The sequence below is a fragment of the Syngnathus scovelli genome, chromosome 3 (genome assembly GCF_024217435.2).
Source record: "Syngnathus scovelli strain Florida chromosome 3, RoL_Ssco_1.2, whole genome shotgun sequence".
Taxonomy (NCBI): domain Eukaryota; kingdom Metazoa; phylum Chordata; class Actinopteri; order Syngnathiformes; family Syngnathidae; genus Syngnathus; species Syngnathus scovelli.
Window position 1 is genome coordinate 17,801,501 of NC_090849.1, and position 19,705 is coordinate 17,821,205.

Consider the following 19,705-nt stretch of genomic DNA (forward strand, 5'->3'; position numbering starts at 1 on the left):
ATATAGCGTGTGTGTCCTCACCACAATTGGCTAGTCTGAGTCTGGACAGTGGGCTGCGTCCTCCACCGTCTACGATGCAGCGCAGTTCCTGGGTGTCCGCCTCCTCTCCGAGCCACAGCTTGATCCACATGTTCTCACAGGAACATTGCAGTGGGTTTCCTGTCAGGATCCTATACACACACAACCACAGACACACGCGCACACACACGCACACACACACAAGCTTAATGCAGACAGCCAAGGACAGCAAAAAGTAGAGCGAGACGAGTATTTTTTTTTTCCTCTGCAGGTTAAACAAGGACATCGTAGGGCCAACTTGCATATGATGTTTCTTCTATGAGCATAATTACGTTGCATCATTTTACCTTTAATATCCACCCCATCCAGTTATGAATCTACTCACATGTAGGAGATGTTGAGGTGTCGGAATATGGTCCAGGACAATGATGACAAGTTGTTGTCTTTCAGATTCCTGCCAATCAAATGTTGATATCATTTTAGTGGTCACAAAGCAAATTCAAACTGAGTGAATGCAATGATAGTGATTATGATTTTGTTTAATTTGTTACTACCATTTTTTCCTAATGAATGAGAGATTTAAAGTGAAGACTGTTTGTATTACCTTGATAGGTGCTTCTGTTTTGATTAGCAACATAGTTTAAATGGACTAAGCGGTAAATTAATGTGCAATGAGTGAATGGAGTCAAAAGTTTTTTATACTTACAGATATTGTAATTTGACGTTGTTCTGAAAGGCCAGCTTGGAGACGTACGTCAGTCTGCTGTTGGTCACCGTTCTGACACACACATCATCATGTTTAACACATCAGTACAAAAGTGACAAACATTTTTTTTTTTTTTTTAAACTCTTGAAATACCTCATTATCAGCATCTACATGCTTTGACGTGGCACAACTCAAATGTCCTGTTTCCCCTGCTGCGACACACCCACTCAGGCTATGTCCAATCCAATCAATGAGTGTCATTTTTTCCCTTTAGACCAGTGGCTATGTTTACTTGGACATATTTATTCGGATTAAAAACCTGATCGGAATAAAGATGTTTCATGTACACACCCCATTCGGAATATTCTGGCCATATAAAGCCCATTACGATCAAGATTTTATTTTAAATGAAGAGGTTTATGTCGATTAATAATCCAATCACCGCGCATGAAATCGCTTATTCCGAAATGGCAAAACAAACCGTCTTTAGGTCGTGACGTCTGTATTAAAAAAAAAATCACAATTTCCTTAAATATTAAATTACAATTTAATCACAAAAAATGAAAAAATGCAAGAAAATATATGCATGCCAAAAACACGGATTTGATCAATTGATAAAATACATTGTAAATAAACAAGGACACATAAATAAATGCTTATCCTCACTTGGGTGGTGGGTGAGCTGGAGCCTGTTTCAGGTGACTTTGAGGCAAGAGCCGAGATATACCAAACTGGTTTCCAGCCAATCACAGGGCACATTAGATAACTGCTCACAGTCACATTCACACCTCCAGACTATTGAGAGTCTTCCTTTGACCAAGCGTGCATGTTTTTGGCATGTGCACTGGAGAGAACATCCAAACCTTCAATAGGAAAGCCACATCCTGGATTCAAACCCCCGCCCTCAGAATTGTGAGGCACATGTGTTACCACTCATCCACTACGCCACCTCAAGTGAACCCTAACACATTTAGTGACCTCCATCAAGCTATTCCAATAGACTCACAGGTTCCTGAGGTTCTTGTAGTAGTGCAGGTCTTTGTCGTTGATGGACGAGAAGCTGCTCTGGTTGGCGATGTAGCTGTCGGGTGATACAAACAGCGTGTCAGGCAGCCGTCTCGTTTATTGTGGCAAGTAAACATTCCCATGCGAAACAAAGCACCGCTGATAAAGGGAGCATAATTACCAGTCAAAGTGTAAAAATGAACGTGGGGAGGACAGACGCATGTATAGGAGCACAAAGGAAAGCATGTCGGTCAGCAAGTGCTTTTGTAGAGGAGACTTTTTCAGTACAATTGAGAACGTTTCGGATGAGGTTAGAACCATAAACAAGCTCTTACTGGCTGGCACTTGAGAGCACTCTGTAAGGACCAATGTCAGAACATAAAGAAAAGATATGTCCTTGTCCTTTTTATGTACTCACAAGGACATCCAAATAGTATGCGACCACGTTTAGGAAGACACTCATTCGAATAAAATTTGACAAGCTTACGGTTAGCTGATATAACTAAAAGTCTTATTAAGGACTGCAAACTTATTATAATGACACCCTAACAATCAGATACCGTACAATCCAGTACAAGGGTTAAAAAAAAAATAAAGTTAAAACCAGATAGTAAATTATTAAAGACCTTTTTCAGAATGTGTATGGGGGAGAAGATGATGCCCAATAAAGTGGCTGCACGAAAACAGAAACACTGTCGATAACAACAAAGAGCATAACCCAGGGGACACCTGCATTTTGTCATGCATTCCAATAAGCAAAAGCACAATCAACAGCAAGCATTCTGAAATGGTGGCGTGCAAGATTAAAAATGTAATGGCAGTCTGATACAATCATTTCCCCCAAAGCAAGAGATCCTGGCAATAAAAGGCTTGATGTTGTGGTTGTTGTGTGCAGGTGAAAATGGGGGTGCGGGAACTGTGTTGCTATGTGGTGGTGGCTCAAAAGTTTGGGAAACGCTCTTGGACAACAGCATACCCCAAAGACCAGATTTTTGTCCATTATGTCAATTTAAGCATTCCCAAAGTGTGGTGTGCAAGTGACCTGCAGGAGGTGAAGGAGATCAAAACTAGATTTGTGGTCTTACAGGACGATTACATATGTTATGATGCTTTTGGTTGATTTTTTTTAGGCTGAGTGCAGGGGAAAAGGGGGTGGGTTAATGCTGTCAGCATGTTGAAACGGGTAAAATAATTGGATAATGACAAAGGCTGTTGTAGATTGATGACAAACCCCAGAGGACACCTGGATTTTATCATGCATTACAAAATGCTTTGGGACCACTTGCCTGCAGGTAGGTGTGTGAAAAGACAAATTAGGATGGTCTGGGATAATAAATAAATAATAATAAATAACGGAACAGCCATTAACAGACTGTGCGGTATATGGTGCATGAGCAACAATATAATGACCGTATTTAATACAGACTCGGTCCTCGTTGGGACACGTGCAGGTCTTCTGCAACCGTGCAGCACACATTATTATTGGATGTCATTGAACTGCAATGGTATAGCTGAAGTTGTGGTTATGGCATGTTCTGAGTCAGAAGATGTTATCTATCCCCGAGGGGCAGTTAAGGACAGTATGATGATGTCGGTTATATGATTGACAGCCTGAAGTTAAGGACAGTATGTTGATGTAGGCTATATGATTGACAGTAATTTGCATGCTGTAATGCTTTCATCCATCCTTATATTATTTTTAAATAATCACAATAAATAATAAAATGACAAAATATTAAATTAACTTGAAAATATTTACAATAAATGCTTAAAAATTTATAACAAATTAATATAGTTAAAAAATATAAAGCTTATGAAAAACGATAAATGAAAATAATGTAAGCTGGTAAGATAAATAATAGGAAAAAAAAAAAAGACTCCCAAGGACCCCTCCAAGGCTTAAGGATAATAAAGATCCAGCATTTATCTCTGACAGAAAGTGATCACGGACAAGGCTGTTTATCTTGTGCCAAGTCAGATAACGACACCCAATCTCTGCTTGAGACGCTTACACCGTTTATATAACCTGTTATGACGCTTGTCCTATTAATTTATCATTTTTGATAAATGATTACTGATTTGCTTGATCCTGATCGGCACAATAGCTTCTTTTTCTTTCTCTCTTAGGCATTGTCAAATTGATTTTTTCCCCTCATCTCCTGGTGGACTTCATAAATAGACAATCACGGTCATCCAGTGTCTGTGCTAATATTTGGACAGCACACACTGCCCAGCGTCTGTATATGAACAAATCAGAAATATGTAAATTAAATCATCAATTTTCTATAACATACGCATATGTCCTCATGGTGGGGTCGCAGCTCGCCGGTGAGCGAGCCTATAGGCTACCTGACTGGGCGAGAGGGTGAGGCGACACCCTGGATTGGTCACCAACCAATCGCAGCCAATTTCGAGTCTTATATGAATCCAACAATCACGATTTTGGAATGTGAGGAAAATATGATAAAAACAAACACAAGCAAGCATGGCGAGAATTTGCTGTCCACACAGCGAGGAGTCGAGATTCGAATCCCGACCCTCATAACTGCGAGCCACTCGAAAAGATAAATGAACGTCGGTACCTTTTTACATGCTTTTCTATGTATAGATGCTTCTAAAAATACATAAATGCATCAATACAGATGGTTGCTTAATGGTTGGTCTGCCTCAGACCAGACGTCAGCTGCCAAGCAGAGGAGACGTGGAGAGGATTCGTAAGAATGCGCACAAAAAAAAATAAAAAGCCCTCACATGTCCGTGATGTTCTCCATCTCCGCCTCGCTCTGAAGGATGGGAACGGAGGCGATGCCCCTCTCCGGATCCACGCAGGAGATTCTGGTGTTGCTGCAGACGCAGGAGGACGGACATGCCTCGGCGGACAGCCACGGGTCTCCGGAGCCCACCGCTAGCCCGACCACAGCCACCCACAAGCACAACATCCAGCCCTTATAGCTCCTCCACGGCGTCAGGGACCACCAAGCCCCATTAACGCCGGCTTTGTATGCGCTCATGTCGGGTTGCAAATCTCAGCCAAGGCGCGCCGAGCAGCCCCCACGGCCCGAGCCCAGGTTGGCAGTGGGGTTGAGTGCAGCCAATCAAGGGAAAAGGGTTGCAAGGTGGCTCAAATATGCAAAAAAAAAAAAAAAAAATCCTTGTGGGGAGCGGGGTGTACGGGCAGGTCTGACAAGGTGTGAAAAAAAGCAAGACAATGCCCAGTTTGCTCCTTTTATCCCCTCACACACAGCCTGTGAAATCTTCCTTCAGTGCAGCTGAAATCACACTGTCACACTCAGTGCATTGTGCCAAGAAGACTCTCGCTCTTCTCTCAACTCAAGCTCGAGCTCTCTCCCCCCCTCCCCTGATTGGATGGATAGATGGATGGATCCAGGAGGCAGCTCACGTCGGAGTCAACTGGCACTTCGTTATGGTTGTCCAGTCTGCAGGTGAAGGGCTCCAAAATAGATTTCCCCTCTAAATCTTCTTTTACACAATAAAATGTAAGCAGTAGAGTCAATTGTAACCAACAGAATGGGCTCCCCCCTACCCCCCGCCTCTCCAAAACCAATATTTACTAGCATAAAAACACGAGCTTCTTCCTATTGTCACAACAAAATGCATTTTGTCGCAAAATGTTAAATGGCATTACTCAATTCCAGGACTGCAAAAGAATAAATAAATAAATAAATAAATAAATAAATAAATAAATAAATAAATAAATAAATACGTGTTCAGTCAAATTGTTTTTGCTTGATCAATGGGACATTATGGTGCTACCTTTGCTGTCAATTTATTGCTCACTTTCAAGGTGTGGCAATTCTTCTGACACAACCACTATGCACAATGTGCAGCCACCGAAGACGGCATTGAATTCTATAAGGATTCCTCCAAGTCCAGTACTGTGGTGTTTTCTTGAGACGTGAATTCCATGGTGCAGGAATGTCCAATTCCGGTTCAGAAGCGTGATAACAATCCTGATACAATGAAAATATGCAGAATGTGACCCCACAGGGACCGGATAACCCTACGTTAATGCTGCTATATATACATACATTATATGTACATATCTAACTTGCATTGGTCCAGTCTGCAGGCCAGAGTGGGACATAAAGGGTTAACATTAGTCTGGACTGGACTTGCCTTGAGAAGTGAAGAAGGAATGTCCTTGTCAGAAAGAGTGAGATGGAGGAGGAGAGTGAGGAAAAGGGGAAGGGGGGGGGGGGTCACATTTGGCAGCCACAAAGATGTAGTTTTGTTCCAAACAAAATAAGACCCATTGCTATATCCTCAAAATATATCAAATATAAGAGAATATATATTTCAATTAAAATACATTTTAAAAATATTTTCCATAAAATGCCTATCCCAGCAGTCTTCGGGCAGTAGGTGGGGAACACCCTCAACTGGTTGCCAGCCAATGGCAGGGCGCATATAGACAAACAAACATTTGCACTTACAATCACAGCTATGGACAATTTAGAGTGTTCAATCGGCCTACCATGCATATCTTTGGAACGTTGAAGGAAACCTAAGTACCTGGAGCAATCCCACGTGGGCAACACGCAAACTCCACACATAAAAACTGAAGCCGGAATCAAAACCACTGCAAGTGAGGTGGACGTGCTAGCCAGTGCGCCGCCAAAAACATGGTGTGCACAAACTTCACTTATACTAAAGAGCTTGGAAACTTTACGCTTTGTATAATCAGACAAATAATTATTCATACATACAAGAAATTTCAACATGTTGTTCGAGGTGTGCTCCATGTTTCACCTTGACAATCAATGACGCCACATATCCACGCTCTTCCTCCTCTTCCTCATTTTCCGCGGCTGTGACTTTAACATGACGTTTGTAGTGACGCACGGACACTGCTGCTGAATAGAGCAGTGTAATTATGGAGCCGCGCGCACACGCACGCGCACGCGCCCACACGCACGCGCACACAATACAACACGGTTGTCCGTGGCTCTAATTAAAAGGTTGTTACAACAAGCGAATATTGCAACTGATCGTGTCCTTCCTGTTGAGAAGTGACGGCTGCTCCAAGCATATGAAGTATGGCCGTCCATCATTCATGCCACTCATAAGGCCTTGGTGCCACTGGCAGCAGTCTCGCACACACATGTGTGTACAGTAATGTGTCATAATTCCTGCAAACAAGTCATTCATCACGTCTCTGTGCTCCATTTAGCACTAATTGCATTTGGATTAGTGCATTGACTGCCTTTAATAAAAGGATTGTAAAAGAATTTTTGATGCATGGAATTACGTAAAATTTCTATTCATAATTTCTAATGTATTATTTTCAGTTGGAAATGATTTGACTGTTTTGACAAGATGAAAATATTTTGACTGTTTTGACAAGATTATAACCGATTTTAAGATTATTTACAATTTCATATTTTTCATTATTTGTTTCCATATTTCATAGTTTTAATATTTTAACCTATCGCAGTGCTTTTTCTTTATTATTTTTGATGAGTAATGAAATGATAAGTATTCATAAATATTTCAAGGCAAATTGGAATACATATTTCTTGACCACATAATTTTATAAGATTGTCTCATCAATTATAGTATGCCTTGAACAAGATATTGTGACCTAATTTGCTCAGTTTGACATTAGAGAGAAATTATGTGATGCTGCCCTCTTGTGGTTGCTGCCTCAGGAGTTGGCATGACTATGACCCGAAGCGATTCAATCGGAAAAGGTGGAGCAGCATGTGCACGGAGAAAGGTGCATGTCGATACTCTTTTGCTGCTAGTATGTTCAAAGTAGAGCACCAATATGATGGAGATGATTGGCAGGCACAAAAGCGGAAAACACATCAGAGCCTTTGGGGCCGAGGTAGGAACATAGTTACACTTTACACACAAAATTGTAGTGTCTCAAAATTCAACAGTTTTTGTCTGGAATGTAGATAACTCTTTTTCACCCTTTATTAACTTTTATTCCTCATGTTCCTTAAAAACTAATATGTAACGTTAGCATATTTATCTTATGGGAATATATGACAATACAATACAACTTTACTACTAATATGCATATGTACCTGATGGGAAAATATGACAATGCAGTACAACTTAATTTATGTAGCAGCTGTAGCTGTAACAAAGCGCTTTATATATAACAAATGTATAATGATGGGACAACCACTGGAAATAGTACATTGAACATCGAATGGACATTCAGTATTGATATAAAAATACCATAAAACAACAAAGTCAGTTGAAAGCCAAACAATAAAATGGGCCTTCAAACGAGTACAAATATAAAATGGTTTTTTTTTTTTTTTGGTCAATTATTTTTTTGTAGTTTTTTCTTTAAGCTGTTTGATTTATGTCTACTTTTTTCCTCGAAAATGATAAATGTATTGAACATTTCTTGCAAACAACTTTCCCCTCTGAATAGCTCAGCCCTAAAAACCCAAAACCTTATCCACAAAATGTGACTTTTGCCTTCTTTCACTCCCAAATGTACAACTTTTTATGCAGTCGGCTTGATGACAGTTAAACTTTCACTCGTTGTACTACCCGGAACCTTGTGTAAATAATTCATTACAGGGTTTTAACAGGTTTTAAAAACTTCATTATCCTCAGGCTGTGTGTGTGTGCTCGTGTGTGTGTGTGTGTGTGTGTGCTTGCGTGCGCACGCGTGTTTGTATGTGTGCATTTGTGCGTGTGCGGCAGGAAGGAACATACGTCAACATGGACTCCACCATGGATGAAGATGATGAAAAGAAGTTGAACCGACACAATTCCACTTTGTGGGTCTTTTAAACACGTATCACACTCACACCACTTTATTAGGTACACCATGATAATAACATACAAGAGCAACATCACAAATTCAACCTTTATGAATTAAACGGGAAATACATTGATTACATTGATTTTGACTCTCCTCAGTAAAGGTATAAAACATTTTTTATTTGATCTTATAGAGGTTTACCTAATATTGCTACCTTGAATTCCTTTCCTACCTTATTTTCTATTCTATATTATTCTATATATTTTTTTGCAGAAGCTTGCTGAAGCAGAAAGTAGCTGCACTGAAACACTTATGCGTCCAACACCGAGACACAATAGTTCTGCTTCTGAAGCTGCTTGTCGCGGCAGGTGAGTAGTCTCTGTTGAAATATAATTCAAGATCCTGAAAAGATGGTGACTCTCTTTTAGAAGTAAGTCATTTGAGATGCAGAGCAGGGCATTTTACCAATCCGACTGATCCGGGCCCTAGGACAGAATGACCATCTGTGTTAAGATGTTGGGGTGGCCCGGATAAAAAAAGCAGGTATTAACTGGCCGTGTGTTCCAGGCTGGGCTGCCGTGGTGATCGCGGCCTGCGTGCTGAATTTCCATCGGGCCATTGGGTTGCTGGTTATCTCCTTACTGGTTCTCTTCTTCCTCATCTGGGATTGGACAATGGCACGCTACGGTGATCGGATATGCGAAGGGCTGCGTCCTGTCCGGGACCTGGCCAGCAAACAGTGGATTCGACTCAGATGGTGAAAGTGATGAAAATGATCACAATATTTAAAATCGTTTTGTACGCTAGTGGTGAGTGTAGTGGTGCCCCACCTCCTCCAGCAGATGGTGCTGTGCAGAGTGATACCTATTTTTATAGGCCTTCCCTGTCATCTTTCTGCCATACAGTGCAGTGGATCAGTCTTGAGTAGCAGAATGTAAAAAGAAAAAATGTTTCCCATCCCTTATTATGTACAGTGTATGGTCCAGTTGTTTAATTTTGGATCTCTCCTCCATGCAGGCTGATATGTGCGTGTGTGCTGGTGGGCCTTGTGTGCTGGTTGGTACTGGACACAGCCAAACGAGGAGAAAGACAATTGGTGTCTTTTTTCGGTTTGCTGCTCCTCATCTTTCTCATGATGCTCTTCTCCAAGCATCCTTTTTGTGTATGTCACGCACACGCGCACACTCACACTGGCTTCCTTTAAAATGGTCTTGGACCAATGCTCAGAAGAAACTCAAATCTGAAGGAAAGCTCAATTTTCAAAATCACGTCTGCAAAATGAAATTGAATTAGTACATTCTAGGTCTGAAGTTTATCATTATGTGTATGGTTTAGTGGTCTTGGCAACCGTTGTTCTGTGGACTCGGGCTGCAATTTATCTTTGGGCTTCTTGTTCTGAGGACATCCTTTGGCTTAGAAGCACTGGAATGGCTCGGCCACTATGTTGAGGTATGCACTGTACACACACCCATTAAATGTAGCTGATAAAATTAAGTGAAAATAAAGTTAAGTATACTGTGTATAAAATACACACAAAAACTTTTTGTCACTTGTTTAAACCAATTATTAATTGAAATAAATTTGAATAAAGATGGGCAAACATTTGTGCTTTTAACGGCCTGATTTAATTTTGTGAATACGCAGATGAGCCTGGTAATTTGTAGAGGAAGTAAAAGAAGGTTAAAATAATAAATAACCCCCAAAAATAATCAGCATTTCAAATTTATTATGTACAGTTACTTTAACTGTATTTAATTCATCAATTATATGATAAAATAGATTACAAATTAAATGAACGTCAAGTATTTTAAAAAAATTTACTTCATATTGTTAATTTTGTTTACAAAGTATTTAATAAAATAAATTAATAGTAGATAATAAAATGTGTATGAATACATTTTAATTTATCACTTTAAGGGGAGACAACAGCTACTGTAAAATGAATTGCAACAAAAATGCCTTCAAGGACCACATAAGTAGCCTACCTGCGAGTTTGCCAGTGATGGGACATTGTGATTTCCTAGGCATGTGATTATTTGAAAATGTAAACGCCTTGATATACATTGTCGCATACTGATATTTGTCCGACCTTCTGAATCCATCCGGATAATTATCACGGGACATAATTGCCGTCTTCATAAAGATGACTATCCATCCATCCATCCATTTTCAGAACCACTCATCATTCATAATAATTATAATAAAATATTATTAAAGATAAATAGAGGACACTTGTGTGCCTCAAACTGTGAAATATAAAAGACAAAATAAATGTTCAGGTCCGTGTGGTTTTGCCGCCCTGATGAATGTGTGACAAAATGTCCTCTTTGCAGGTCTTCATAGCCTACACGGATGTTGGCTCTCGTTTTATCTTTGGGGACAATTACGAGGATCACTTCTTCATCTTCAAGGTAGGTGCATTGTGACATTTAGTCAGAGAATGTGCTGAAAGTATTGATGTTGATGCTGTTTCTTTTTAAATGCTTTTGGCACAGGTGATGCCTATCTTGATTTTCATGAGTTCCTTCATCTCTATTCTCTACCACCTGGGCTTCATGCAGTGGTTGATTTACAAGGTGAGAAAGCAGCGAATCGCAAAGCACAGGACGCGACAACACCCGAGATTGTGCTTCCTGTCAACAGATGGGCTTCATAATGCAGGTTACCATGGGAACGTCTTCGGTCGAATCGATGGCAGCAGCGGCAAATATCTTCTTGGGGCAGGTGTGTCGCCATGACAACAAAAAATACACCACAACCAAAAACCTCATCACGTCAAATCAATGTTTCAGATAGAAACCCCCCTTTTGATCCGACCCTACATCAGTGGGCTCACACTGTCCGAGATCCACGCCTTGATGACGGGAGGCTTTGCCAGCATTGCCGGGACCCTCTTGGCTGTCTTCGTCTCCTTCGGGGTGAGGAACAGGATGGAATGCACACATGGGGGTGGGGGCACTAACAACCTGCCGTAGGTCTTATGAATGGACTTGAACTCTACAGTAGTAAACATTCGCTAGATGGCTCAATCTAGAATCAATGAGCCGTGGATAAAGATGATTTATTTAGTATTTCCTTGTTTCTGCAAGGTGGAAGCGTCACACTTGATGGCTGCGTCGTTGATGTCTGCTCCCGCCTCGCTGACCGTCTCTAAACTTTTCTGGCCAGAAACAGAGACGCCCAACACAAAATCAAGCCCAGACGTCAAAGTCAAAGCGTGAAGAAAAAAAAAAAAAAATTCAAGGGGAATAAGGACCGTGCAAACCAAGGGCTGATTTGAAATGTTGACTGATTCTTTCAGGGAAAGCAACAACATTCTGGAGGCTGCATCACAAGGGGCCATCTTTGCAGTGAGCCTGGTGGCCAACGTGGTGGTCAACCTCTTGTCCTTCACAGCACTGTTGGCTTTCTTAGATGGCGTCGTCTCCTGGCTGGGGGCCATGTTTGACTACCCGCAGCTCAGCTTCTCGGTAAAGTACGCGCACAAAATGAGTTCAAACAACTTTATGTACAAAGTCAAATCAAGTCAAATGATGCCTTTTCCTAGCTGATGTTTTCGTACGTCCTCATGCCCCTGGCGTTCATTATGGGAGTTTCGTGGGAGGACAGCTTTATAGTCGCTGAGCTGGTGGGACTTAAGACCTTCCTCAACGAAATCATGGCTTACCAGAAGCTATCGCAGTTGATGAAGAGGCGCAAGGCTGGCGGACCGGAGTACGTCAACAACGTAAAACAATACATTTCTGTAAGGTTGGCTTTTTTTTTTTTTTTGCTCTTTGTATCGTATAAGCCTAACTGATGACTAAACACTAAAACCAACATAAGCCAAATGTATTGATTATATAACAAAACTGGATGGATTTCCCTTTCACAGGTCCACTCCGAAACAATCGCCACGTACGCCCTGTGCAGCTTTTCCAACCTTGCCTCTCTCGGCATGTCGATTGCAGCACTGAGTGAGTGGCGCAACCGCAAATCACTCATCTCATCCCCAAAACAATGACTATATTGTTATTATTATTGCAGTATCAATGGCTCCGGAGAGACAGAGCGACATTTCCTCTTGTGGCGTCCGATCCCTGATTGCAGGCTCCGTTTCTTGTTTCATGACGGCCTGTGTCGCAGGTGACTGCCCACGCTTCATTCATAGTTCACCCTTTATTGACAATTTAGATCATTTATGATTCCACACACCACGATGTTGCCTTCTTGGTAAGTGGGGGAACAAAAAATGTCCCGTTGGGTATGCGCCATCACTTCCTACAGTTGAATTTGAATCATCCTATTGGGAACACATTTGCATGAATATTCACACGCATATGTCATATTAATATGACTAGACGGAAGATGTGAATAAATCTGGGCTCCATTTGTCCCTTCACTTAGTGTCTGTTCTTTGAATTAATTAGTTATTATTACTTATGATGAGTTATTGTGTCAGCTTTTGGGAACATAACAACCCACAATTGCAGTGAGTGCACCGCATTATAATGAAATCAAACAGAGTAATGAAAATGATGAAGATGAGAAAATATTTCAAATTAAAAATGTGTGTGTGCGTTTGTGTGTGTGTGTGTATAGGCACACTGTACATTCCCAAACTGGAGTGCCCAAACTACCTTAGCATCACATTGAACAGCACCAACGTGACGGTAGCCACAGAGCTGCTCACCTGCTGCACACAACTTTACAACAGGTATGAAATAAGTCTGTAGTACTCTTTACAAAAGACACAGTCGAGAGCAGTATACAATAAATAGATAAACACACTCATGCAGCAGCTGCTGTCAGCCTTAGCTCACACCCAGACACTCACACACGGAGATGTCAACACCTCCAGAAAACAAATTCTATATGATGTGTGTGTCTGTTTGATTGCCAGCGTGATGGTGCATGAGCCGTGGAACTTCACCTTGAAAGAGTTCACCGAGAGCAGTTTGCAAGCGTGCTGCGCGCTCACGCCCTCCTCGTCACACTTCAACTGTAGCTGGCTGCTTTGACGCACAACATGTTGATCATGTTTACATGTTTACTTTGATCAGCTGATTTTAGTATGACGCCAGGAGGAATACATTTGTTTTCATTTGTTTTAATGAGCTCTTGTCCCGAGGAATTGACATAGGCCTGGTAGTAAATCTTGTTTTACACAGTGTCATGTAACTAGGACTTTAGAGAAAGAAGCTCTAAGACACAAAGCAAGAAAACCTAATTCATTAATAACAAGGACAATTTTCATGGCATCCATTGTAGCCTAGCGGTCCTGCAAGGAAGATCCTCCCATCTGCGGTCCCTTCTCAAGGTTTCCCATTTTCCTCTATTTGGGTTTTTGGAGTTTTTCCTTGCCCTCCTGGGGTTCAAAATCAGAGGATATCGCTAATATTATTGTTAATATTTGTCACTTGTGAGACGTTTTTGCAAAAATCCGACTTGACTCTGACATGACAGACCAAAGATAATTGTTCTTCATTTTCATCTATGTCAGTGGATTCATATTTAATGTTGCATTTCACAATGTTTTACGAGAATTGACGAAGGAACAACTTGTAATTTTTGTTCTGTTTGAATGATTTATTGTTTATTTAAATGAGATCTGTTCTTCTATGATAAAAACATCTATGACAGACTAAAGACAAATATTCCTTGTTTTGATACAGTATATACTTTTTTCATTGTTCAGGTTTTTTTTTTTTTTTTAATGCTTAGATTAGCACCTTTGGCAAGCAGCTCAATGTAATTTTTATTGTAAAGTACAGTTAGTTGTATTTTTTTCCTAATCTTGAAACCGAGATCGTGTTCATTTGCTCTTGCTTTTGACGATCTCAAATGAGTTTGGATTTTATACGTATTTGCATAAGTATCTGCATTCACTCACACAAAGCACTGCCATTTGGGGTTGCAGGTTTCACTAGGATCGTGTAGCTGTAATGTAGTACACGACCACTGGGTGTCGCTAATGTCCTTTTAAAGCGTACCACAATGACCCAAGGGCCTGTAAGGGATCACTCATCTCTCTCCATTAAGCCACGGAGGAATTGAGACAAGAGCCAGAGGAAAAGACGGTACTGTGTCACCATGCAGTGCTCACATACACACATATTGATTGACACGTCTCCCACACGTGTTACATCAAATAAGAGCTTTATTACAGAGGTGGATGACCATCTCGGGCCATGCGTGGGTCATTCGGTCAGCTATGCAATTATACAAACAGATGGACTGATAGAAGAATACATACTTGAACAAATAGAAATATGGATGGAAAGGTAGACAGATAGAGTAAATCTGATATTTCAGACTGTCCCTGAAGGCAACACCAACTTCAATAGATTCTGGATACACTCGGCGATTGGACATGGAAGTGCTGAATAGATATTGTGGTAGAGAGATGGTTGTTTGGATAGATGGATGGATGGGAACAGTCTTTGAGTGGTAAAATGGGTCAATGACAAATTTCAGGGTCAGTCTACATCACAGATGTCAAACTCAAGGCCCGGGGGCCAGATACGGCCTGCCACATCATTTTATGTGGCCCGCGAAGACAAATTGTGCATCAAATTCGTGTCATTACTAGAATTGCAAAAGTCTTCACTTTTAATAATGTCTTTTTTTTTTAAATATTTGACCAGTTTTTACTCGTGTGATTTGAAAACGAGTTATTTGTCAGTTTGTTTTGTAGTTTTTACTATATATAATATGAGGTGCTCATACATTTATTTGGGCCCTCCGAAAGAAGCTATGACTACAATGCGGCCCGCAAAAAAATGAGTTTGACACCCCTGGTTGACACCAAAGAACATTTCTGTAGATCCACCAGAATTAACCAAGGGGTTAATCAGAGATGACTTGCCATAGTTCTGATGGATATTTAAAAACGGACTGCCCTAAACTGTATACTATAATAAATCAATGCAATCACACTGAACAAATATCAACATTTAGGTTGTAAAAGATCCGTGCTTCAACCAGTATCTGGCCCAGCAGGGAAGGCCGGCCTCACTGGCGCTGACCTCTCACCACTGTGTCTGATTATGGGAGAGTGAGCAGAGGAGACATTACAGACATTTATACGTAAACAGCAGCAAATGCGACTCTTCTGCGCCTCGTTAATTGTAATTCCCAGAAACAATGTGGCCTCGCTTCCCCACACACGTACACATTTTCCTTTCTCGGAACACGCGTGCGTTTAGCGCCATGTGCCCCCTCTTCCTATGTGTTTTATCCCCTGCTGAGAGCGCGCGCCCGCGCATACGCACACGCGCACACACAATTCAAATTCTGTGGAGGCAAGGCAGGTGGTCAGCCATTGTATCCACGCTGGGATCAGAGCAGCAGAGCATGATTCCCATTTAGATTGAAACCAGCCACTTAACCCCCAATAGGCTTTAAAAGCTACCAAATGCATCCTAAGAACACCGTGGTAAACATCCTTTGCACTCACGCACACACTTGCAGACATTTGAGAGGGGCAAGTTTGCCAAAAATTGTATGATTCTTAGTTCCCTTTTGCTACTTCTAGTTTTAAAGCTCTTCATGTTCTACTCCACGTGAAGCGATTGTACAGCAAAGTGACATTTTTCTTTCTTTTTCTTTTCTTTTTTAGACTGCAGCTGCACTCACAATAATTCATCCTCTTTTGGAAATGACATTCAGGGGGAAAGCAACATGCAATTTTGCCAAAGTCGAGTGGTTGTGTGTTATTAAAATCATAATAAGTCATCTTAATTTCACGAAATTGGAATCCATCCAGCCATTATCGGAAATGTTTACTACAAGGAAAACATTCACAATATTATCAGTATAAAGTAACATTATAGGAAGAATAAAACGGTAAATTCACAAGGAAAGAACTCTCTATAAGAATAAATTTGTAATATGAGATGCGCATATGAGAATGAAAAGCATAATTTTACCAAAATAGTCAATTTGAATGCCCTTCCTGAGTCATGTATCTTAATTGTTCAGCCTGACACTATATGTCACTGGCATAGAAAGACAGAGATAAAGTATTTGTTGTAAATAATACGTTTTACTATTATTGTTTTTTTTTCATGGATTTCTTATGGTGCCCAAGACTGGTCCACACGATCCCTTTTTAGTTTCTAAATGGATCGATGATGGCTGTGACCGATTTCTTGCCAAAGCGTCTCCAGTTGCTAAAAAAGACAAATCTCCATGGCGACCTATGCAGCAGAGCGCAGGTGGAGGGCCCTTGAAGGTGCATTAGGACCTTCGCCATAGACAACTTGCATTAGCTAGCTTTGTTTCAGCCATAACCACTAAGAGCCTCGCTGGAGAAGTATCCTCAAGTCGTCTTCGTACTCTGCGAGGGAGGCGTACATGATCTAGACCATTGTAATTGATATATATTTACCGGGCCTAAGAAGTAATGAGAAGCATGAGGGAAGTGCTTCTCAATTATTTTCCGTTCCCCCATCCCTATGAACAAGAAAAGATTTTGTACTCCCCCTACTCTCTCTCACGACTATAAACAGTATCATTTGTCTATTAAGAAATTGTACGCCGCTGCTTAAATTTGCATTCTCAGTATAGAAAACACAAGACAGAAATGTAGATGAGCTTACAAAGAGTACTTTCTTTTTTTTAAATCCGTAATAGAAAATATTCAAAGTGCATCAATTTGTCTGAAAGAATTTAACCGTGATTGTCACTGCCACCTACTGTAATGTATGCACAATTACTCTCAACTCGTGCAGCAAAATACATTTTTAAAACAAGTTTTCATTTTGCGCCCTAGGTTAGTATTGCTGTATCCACATGATATTGTTTTCTTTCATTTTAACGTCTTGCTTTGACTTATTTTTGCTTTCCCTACCAGGCTCCTTCCTGCTTTGAATTGTCTCAAATTAGGTAGCGGATGACACCTTGATAGCCTGTTTGCTCGTCGCAAAGACAATCGTGATGGAAAAACAGATACCTGCTGATGGGTTATTACTTTTAGCGTCAAATGTTGCTTTTGTACCCCCCCCCCCCCCTGGAATAACATAATGAAATGAAATCGAATATTTATTTGTTTTAATCTATTATTAGAGTTGTTCAGACTCTTACATCTGAAACATGAGAATGCAAAGCTTTGGTGTTGTAGAGTGTGATGTTGCATTCTAATAGAACGTCAATATCAAGACTCCACAACGATAACAGACAGCCGCCGTGGCTTTCGTCAATGTGACTGTGCATTCATAAAAAAACTGTATAAAGAAAAAAAAAATGAAAGAAGCCTGGACAAATATAATGGTAGCTCACATGTGCAACCAAGGTGTGTGCCCTAGTTAGCTTCACGGGGGTCTTAAAACTTCAAACTGTCAGTCAGCGTATAACAAGATTTGTCTCAGGAAATGAGAACAAAAATTATAGACAAGCATGTTGAAAGATGGTGCCGTATGAACATCTTCAAGCAGCTTGATGGACAAGACAAATGACACATCGAAGAGACGAGAAAAATGAATTGGAACAAAAGAGCCCAGCACAAACTCTAGGAACTAAAGATGAACTTTATTCTCAAGAGAGCGACCAAGGAGGACACCGATGTTGAAAATAAATGATTGTTTCCTTATAACTGCAATAAAGAAAAAATATGGGGGAAAAAAAGCAAATAAGATGTCAATCATGGAGAAATAAATGCAAATAAGCAAGGTCCCCTCAAATAAATCCACAGAAAAAAATGGAAATTGTAAATAGCAAACCACAAATAGACGGGTCTAGGGGTTCACTTTCTTCAATCATCTGTTGATGCACTTATATTTCTTTTCTGATATTCTATATTAGTTTGGTCCAATCTTGAGTTTCACAAGGTTCCATGGTCATAAAATGTTCTGTGCTGCAGCCTCGAGACCCACAAGGCCACATACCCAGGTGTCTGCATAATATGCTCACACAGGTTTAGTAGTTGTCTTTGTGTGTTTTGGACTTATGAGTAGTGTAGATGCTTTTCATTTTCTTTTTATTATTATTTGGGTCTGTCCTTAGTCCATTGTGGATGTTTTTAAGTGGTTGTCAGCCGTTTTTTTTGGGGGTCAATTTCTTAACTGCCATTTTTTTTTTTTACATACTCAGGAGTGTTCTACTGTGTGCCGTCTGTGGGTTGTTGACGATGTCCGTGACAATTCTGTGGTCAACTACTGTTTATTTATCTCAATCTTTGGATTTGTGGCCCTATTTTACTTCTTCTAAGTTATGTGTCCAATGCAGATATGTGTCTGGAAATTAAAGCTGAAATGTTGATTTCTTGTCTCATGTTCTTCCTTTGTTGTCAAATCCAATTGTTTTTAGTCTATTAATTCTAAAAAGAATCAAAGCAAATCAAAAAAAAAAATATTGCAAAGCTCAATTGTAAAAGGCCTCTTGAGATGTTTGGAAGTAACAACCATATTGAAGTCCCATATGATGAAAAAGGGGACAAGTGATGAAAAAGCAGACACTTGAGAGTGGAGTGCAAATGATGATGGTGGTTGCGTTACCATGCTGCCATAGTATTATTTTTTTCTAAATAATAACACAACTTCAATTGTTTCCTTGCGCATGAACAAGAATGTGTCAGTCAACAAAGGGCGCTTCAATGCGGGTCTATCATTTGTCACGTTGCACTTACATGTTTGGAGTTTGCGCAAAACCCCCATTCACAACAATTACCTCTTATTGTTTCCTTAAGCCGCATATATCGGAAGCCATATGGAAGGAACACTTCATTCCTTTCTTTGCCTTTTAATGCCTCCTTGTCCCAAAGGCTTCCAGCATGCACATGTGACCTTTCCTTTCATATCATATCCGGGCTCATCAAGCGGGAGACATTAAGTCACACACACACGCATACACACTCGGGCAGAGATAAACAGGTGAGGCCCACAAACAGGATGATGGGCTTGCTCTCAAATGTGACCGCAGAAAAGTCCGATCAACTGCAGTAATCTCCCGGATGAATAAAACATGGTGGATTTTGACAGGAAATCATTTTTTGCTTAAGGTGTTTATATTCTAGTCAACCTTTAAATTGTATTTGTGTCAATTATCACGGTTTCAATAGCAAAATGTAGTTTTCTCAGTGCAACATGTGTCATGTCGGAGGACAAATTCATGATCAAGATTACAATATGTAGCCTTTTCCTACAATGTTCTACAAATTGCTCATTGAGAGACAATTGAGATTTGTGGAATGTGTCACACTGGGAGTTAAAAAAATTTTTCTTAAATACTGTAGAAGTGAGAGTTCT

The 19,705-nt window shown here is 40.5% G+C and overlaps 2 protein-coding genes across 10 annotated transcripts in view; one reads left to right on the forward strand and one right to left on the reverse strand.

The window, feature by feature from the left end:
* Window positions 1–6,634, reverse strand: part of ntrk2a (neurotrophic tyrosine kinase, receptor, type 2a) — a 55,623-nt gene extending 48,989 nt beyond the window's left edge. For 3 of the 5 annotated variants that reach the window (XM_049762644.2, XM_049762643.2, XM_049762642.2), the window contains exons 1-7: window positions 6,457–6,545; window positions 5,790–5,866; window positions 4,481–5,700; window positions 1,731–1,805; window positions 725–796; window positions 404–472; window positions 22–170 (exon numbers count right to left, since the gene is read on the reverse strand). In XM_049762644.2, coding sequence (XP_049618601.1) covers window positions 22–170; window positions 404–472; window positions 725–796; window positions 1,731–1,805; window positions 4,481–4,740 — 625 coding nt within the window. In that variant the 5' untranslated portion in view covers window positions 4,741–5,700; window positions 5,790–5,866; window positions 6,457–6,545. Of the gene's footprint in view, window positions 1–21; window positions 171–403; window positions 473–724; window positions 797–1,730; window positions 1,806–4,480; window positions 5,701–5,789; window positions 5,867–6,456 lie in introns of all 5 variants that reach the window. The other 2 variants (XM_049762645.2, XM_068650181.1) reach the window with 2 other exon arrangements.
* An 806-nt stretch (window positions 6,635–7,440) lies between these two features.
* LOC125994528 (solute carrier family 28 member 3-like) lies at window positions 7,441–14,108 on the forward strand. Of its 5 annotated transcripts, none has more exons than XM_049763869.1 (17): window positions 7,441–7,577; window positions 8,420–8,496; window positions 8,754–8,848; window positions 9,048–9,237; window positions 9,498–9,642; window positions 9,816–9,929; window positions 10,814–10,891; window positions 10,976–11,056; window positions 11,124–11,204; window positions 11,273–11,398; window positions 11,570–11,697; window positions 11,782–11,950; window positions 12,028–12,225; window positions 12,355–12,436; window positions 12,507–12,605; window positions 13,062–13,176; window positions 13,363–14,108. In XM_049763869.1, the coding sequence occupies exons 1-17, from the start codon at window positions 7,518–7,520 to the stop codon at window positions 13,478–13,480; spliced, it is 1,956 nt and encodes a 651-aa protein (XP_049619826.1). In that variant the 5' UTR covers window positions 7,441–7,517; the 3' UTR covers window positions 13,481–14,108. The 5 variants fall into 5 exon arrangements, 3 of the variants coding, with proteins under 3 accessions (XP_049619826.1, XP_068506368.1, XP_049619827.1); XM_068650267.1 differs by having other exon boundaries at window positions 11,142–11,204; XM_049763870.1 differs by having other exon boundaries at window positions 8,757–8,848.
* Window positions 14,109–19,705: the final 5,597 nt, after the last annotated feature.